The 5,006-nt window shown below is 24.9% G+C and overlaps 1 protein-coding gene across 1 annotated transcript; it reads right to left on the reverse strand.

Annotated features, from left to right (window-relative positions):
• Positions 1 to 2,088: 2,088 nt before the first annotated feature.
• Positions 2,089 to 3,205, reverse strand: LOC140174433 (uncharacterized). The gene has a single exon (XM_072198928.1). The coding sequence runs from the start codon at positions 3,074 to 3,076 to the stop codon at positions 2,282 to 2,284; it is 795 nt and encodes a 264-aa protein (XP_072055029.1). The 5' UTR covers positions 3,077 to 3,205; the 3' UTR covers positions 2,089 to 2,281.
• Positions 3,206 to 5,006: the final 1,801 nt, after the last annotated feature.

Genomic DNA, 5,006 nt, shown 5'->3' on the forward strand with positions numbered 1-5,006 from the left:
TATCTCAAACATTTTTAGACCTACCTTTTGAAAAAAGAAGAGATGCTTTTTAGTTTCTAGGTGGTGAAAATGTGAAAATAGCAGTATCAAGCATAAAAATTAATCATGTTTGTGTCTATATATATTAGGTAAAAGAAAGTGCAATTTTTTATTTAGATTAAAACAGATATATAATAATAAAAATTTTGAATTATATATAATAATGTTCAGTAATATATTTTTTGTAAGTTTTAAGTAAATAAACATCTTGGGTATGTGCAAGCTAAGTTTATTGTTTATTTTATTGTAAAGTCATAAATAAACTTTTTAGAATTTATACTTCAAATAAATTAGTCTTTAAAAAAATATCAATAAAATTTTTTATAATAACAGATGTAGACACATTATTTTTAAATTAGCTTTTATAATTAAAATAAAAAATTTTAATTTAAATTAATTTATCTATATTTATTATCCTAAAGATTTTATTAATCTTTTTTTAAAAATTAATTTATTTAAAATATAAATTTTAAAAAATTTATTTATTATTTTATTTTATATTATATTTTTAAAAATAATTTAAGATTAGATTCAATAACCGCCAGTTTAAGCCAAATAATGAAAGAATATTTAATTTACTCCAAAAATAATGGGGCTCTAAAAGGAACAAGCATAAATAAAGAAATGGATGATGATGCATGCTTATGTAAACAAAAATATTTGCACTTTGCAATGTTGCTGCTGGAATCATTAAATAGGTGTTTTTAATTATGCTTGATGATAGTTATCATTATCAGTAACATCAGTTGTTAATCACTGATTGTCTCAACTTTATCAATCATATTTTGGACAATACCATATGAGCTGGCTCATAGAATTAGAAAACTACTATTTTCAATTATTTGGAATTTGGAATGTTGTAGAATCATACAGATGTATGTTGAAAACAGAGTTAATAATGTTTTTCATACAAAACCACTTGTTAGCCAGACATTACATGAATAACAACCACCAAACAAGTGGTTCCATGTGCACTTTTGACAGCTAATTCAACTCATGTATATTATATACTTAGTAATGGCCCACTAATTAATTTTTTTTGTTGCACATGAATTTTTTAATACGAGAGACTAATTCGTCGCAAATCAAAATTTTATTTAAGTATTTGTTGTTGGTCAATTAATTATTATATACACAAACTAATACAGCTAAATTTAAATTCTTAACATTTAATTAAACGGACTAATTAAATTGGTCATGTCTTTTGTCAACAATATTCAAATAGCTAATTTTAGTTTAATGAATGAATTATATTGAAACTAAAACATTTATTCTTGAGAATCTATTTCTATCTTTTCATGTTGATTTTTTTGTTTTTTTTTTTCCTTTCCATGTTGATTTATCCAAATCCTTCCCTTCATCATGCATGGCGTCAAATTACTAAAATATTGTAAATTTGCAACAAATCCATTGCATAATAAATTATCAAGACATTATAGGAATTTATTGTTATTCATATAATGCTTTTCTAATAATTTTATCATAGTAAGCTATGACTTTTAAGTTCTTTGATTTTTTTTTTAAAAAAAGGGTTACCGAGCATATGTTAATTTTTATGTCATCATAATGGTTCTGTTTATTTAATATTTTAAAACAAAAATACATAGGCATAAGAATATAGAGAAATATTTGATAGTTCTAAATAAATATTATAAGAAAACTATAGTAAGATTGGAATATATTGTAATTATATCTTTATATTAGTGTCTTATTCTATTATATTTATCATTTTACTAAACACATCTAAGAAGGATTGAATTCACATGATTAAAATACAAGACTATTTTTTTTCAAGTGTGCTTACTATTATTATGCTAATAAAATGGCATAATCTTTTCATATTCATCTAAGAAATCGTGAGTTTGAATCTTCTTATAATAAAAAAAAATGTGCTTACTACTATTTTTGTGAAAATAGATTGTTAGAATAAATAAAATTGTATAAATTTATTTATTCTTTTATAGGTTTTTAATGTTGTTCTATCATGTTTATGTGATTGGATTATGACTTTAATCGAAAAACATTATTAAAAATATTGTACGTAGGAGCTTGGTCTTAATTTGTGCATGCAACCACATAATGAAAAATTGCATTGCATATTTGATATTACAACTAAACTAAGTTATTAATAAACAGAAAACAAAAAAAAAAAAGACCTACAAAATAACTATGCCTCCCTTGAAAAGAAAAAAAGAAAAGATAAAAAAGAAAAAAAAAGATAATAATGATTATTGGTAATTAATTAAACCATGACTAATTGCCTTTGAGCTTCAATTCTTAGATCTTGCTTCATCCTTCTTATGAAATCTTCAAATTTCTTGTTCAATTCTTCTGTGCTTAACATGTTACTCTCTTCTTCTTCCTCTTCTTCTTCTTCAAAGTTTCCTTCACTCAGAAATTGATCATCACTTTCTGATACATTTTCTTCATCTTCTTGTTCTGCATCATCAAACAGTTCATTATTTTCTTCTTCTTCATGAAGCTTCTTCTCCTCTTCTACTTGTTCATGATCATGATCATGATCATGATGATGTTCTTCATCTACCACAATGATCTGCTCAACAATGTTATCATCATCTTCAGCTTCTTCTTCTTCTTGTTCTTCATCATATTGCTTGATTTCTAATACTTCATCATCCTCTGCTACAATAATATTATGCTCTTCAATAACAGTTTTCTCCTCCATCATCATCACTTCTTCTTCTTCTTCTTCTACTTCTTCACCATACTTAATAGAATCTTGATCATCATGATCTCTTGATCCAGAGAAAGATCTTGTGATCCCAACAAAGACAAGGAGCCCATTGCAAAGAAGAAACATGGAATTCTTGTCTATGTTGTGTGTGAAGAGTTGGAATGGGAATGTTGACAAGTAGAATTTGAAGTAATGCAAGAAAGAAGAAGAAGGTGATGAAAACAATATGAATGAACAAAGAGATAAAGACACCAAAACTTGTGTAATCTTAAACACATTTTGATGAGACTTTATGCTTTCTGTCACACAAGATGCAATCTTTTGGTACTTTATTTGATCCATATTGTGATGATTTGATATAATATAAGATATGGGAAATTAAATTAAATAAATTAAAACCAAGTTAAGGAAGGTTGGTTTTAATTTTTTTTTTTAATTTCCAATTTGGTGAAGTGGTTGGTGATATTGAATTTGAGTGCTATGAGAGGGTTATATATATAGTGGTGGGTAGCTATATATGTATGATTAATTTTTTTGTGATTTTACCAAAATGACCCTCTATGAGTGTGTGGCAAATTATTGTTATTGTTAAAAAAATCGATTTTATTCTAGTTTGGTAAGAAATTTAAAAATAACCGGTTTATTAATATGTCCAATAATAATACGACACATAAGATAGCGTTTGTTTTGAGGTATTGAAACAGAGACTGAGAGACTAAGATTCAATATCATGTTTGTTGGTTCAGAGACTGGTACTAAAATTTTTATTCCTGTCTCCAAAATTTTAGTATTTTAGTACTTCTAAAAAGTAGGGACACAGGGATTAAAATTTTTAGAAATGGAGACTGAAATTTTAATAACATTTTATACCTAAAATATCCTCATTTTAATTAATTAATCCCAATTTTACTCTTTGTGTACATTAAATTAGAGTTTCATTCTTGTTTCAATTTTTGTCTCCTATTTTGTACCAAATAGAATACTGAAATTTATTTTAATCTCTATTTCTTAATCTCTGTCTCACAATCTTAATCTTTTTATTTCTATTTCTCCATCAAACACTACTTAAGTATTTTTACAAAAAGATGTTTTACGCATTTTTACGTAACATTCTTCTTAAATATATAGTGGTGGGTAGCTATATATGTATGATTAATTTTTTTGTGATTTTACTAAAATGACCCTGTATGAGTGTGTGGCAAATTATTGTGAGGCAGATGGCAACGTTGGATGATGTTGTGGTAAAGTCTCATCACCTGCTCTTCAGGGATTTTGTCATAGAATGAAGATAGAAAAATAGTTATATAATTGAATTGAATTGAATGGTAAGTAGTGGCCAATTTTCAAATCACTATTTGCCCCCACAAATTGGCAATGGTTATCTTCATTGTTCACCTCTTTGAGTTGGACTTGTCATGTGGCAATCTTCTGAGGTTTGAATTACAATGGTAATTAAAAATTATTAGATATTTTATGGTGAGTGTTAAGTTAGATAGTTTAATAATCACTTAAGTAATGATATGTGTTAAGGGGTGGGTGTGTATGTGTTTGTGTATTTGGATTTGTGTTTTGTTTCATAAAAATATGTTGGTGATGATTTGTTGAAAATCTAAACTTAGAACGTGTTAGCGACAAAACAATAGAAAAAAAATTATGCTATGTAACTAATAATTTTTTTAAACAACATGAATAATTATTAATTAAATTAAAATATATTATACTTTTAAATTATTCACCTAAATTTTAATATTAGAATAATCATCTACACATTAAGTAATAAAATGAACATCTTATATATTTATTATTCACATTATTTACTATTTTTATTGTTTACTTATATTTTTCATAAAAAAAATGTTGTATCAAAGTTAATTTAAATTTGATGTAGTTTCATTGTAAAATAATTTTACACGTATATTTAATTATACAAAAGTACATTACTAACAAAAATAACTATTTTTTATTAATTTCATGAATGATTATTTAAAAAAAAATAATTAAACTATTGTATAATTTTATACCGTTATTGTATTAAAATTAATCTCTTTCACTTAAGTGGCAAAACACGTTTGATTTAGAATTTTGGATGGACAAAAAATAACATAAAAGATTTGCAATGACAAAATTAATTTTATACTTACAAATAAATTATCATTTCTGTAAAAGTTTTAAAATACTAACAAGCCTATATTCATGATGAAAATTTATGTTTGATATTTTTGTTTCTCGAAATCTATTCATAAAATTAATTTTCTTCATTTATAATTAAATT

Source organism: Arachis hypogaea, chromosome 7 (genome assembly GCF_003086295.3).
Source record: "Arachis hypogaea cultivar Tifrunner chromosome 7, arahy.Tifrunner.gnm2.J5K5, whole genome shotgun sequence".
In the NCBI taxonomy this organism is placed as follows: domain Eukaryota; kingdom Viridiplantae; phylum Streptophyta; class Magnoliopsida; order Fabales; family Fabaceae; genus Arachis; species Arachis hypogaea.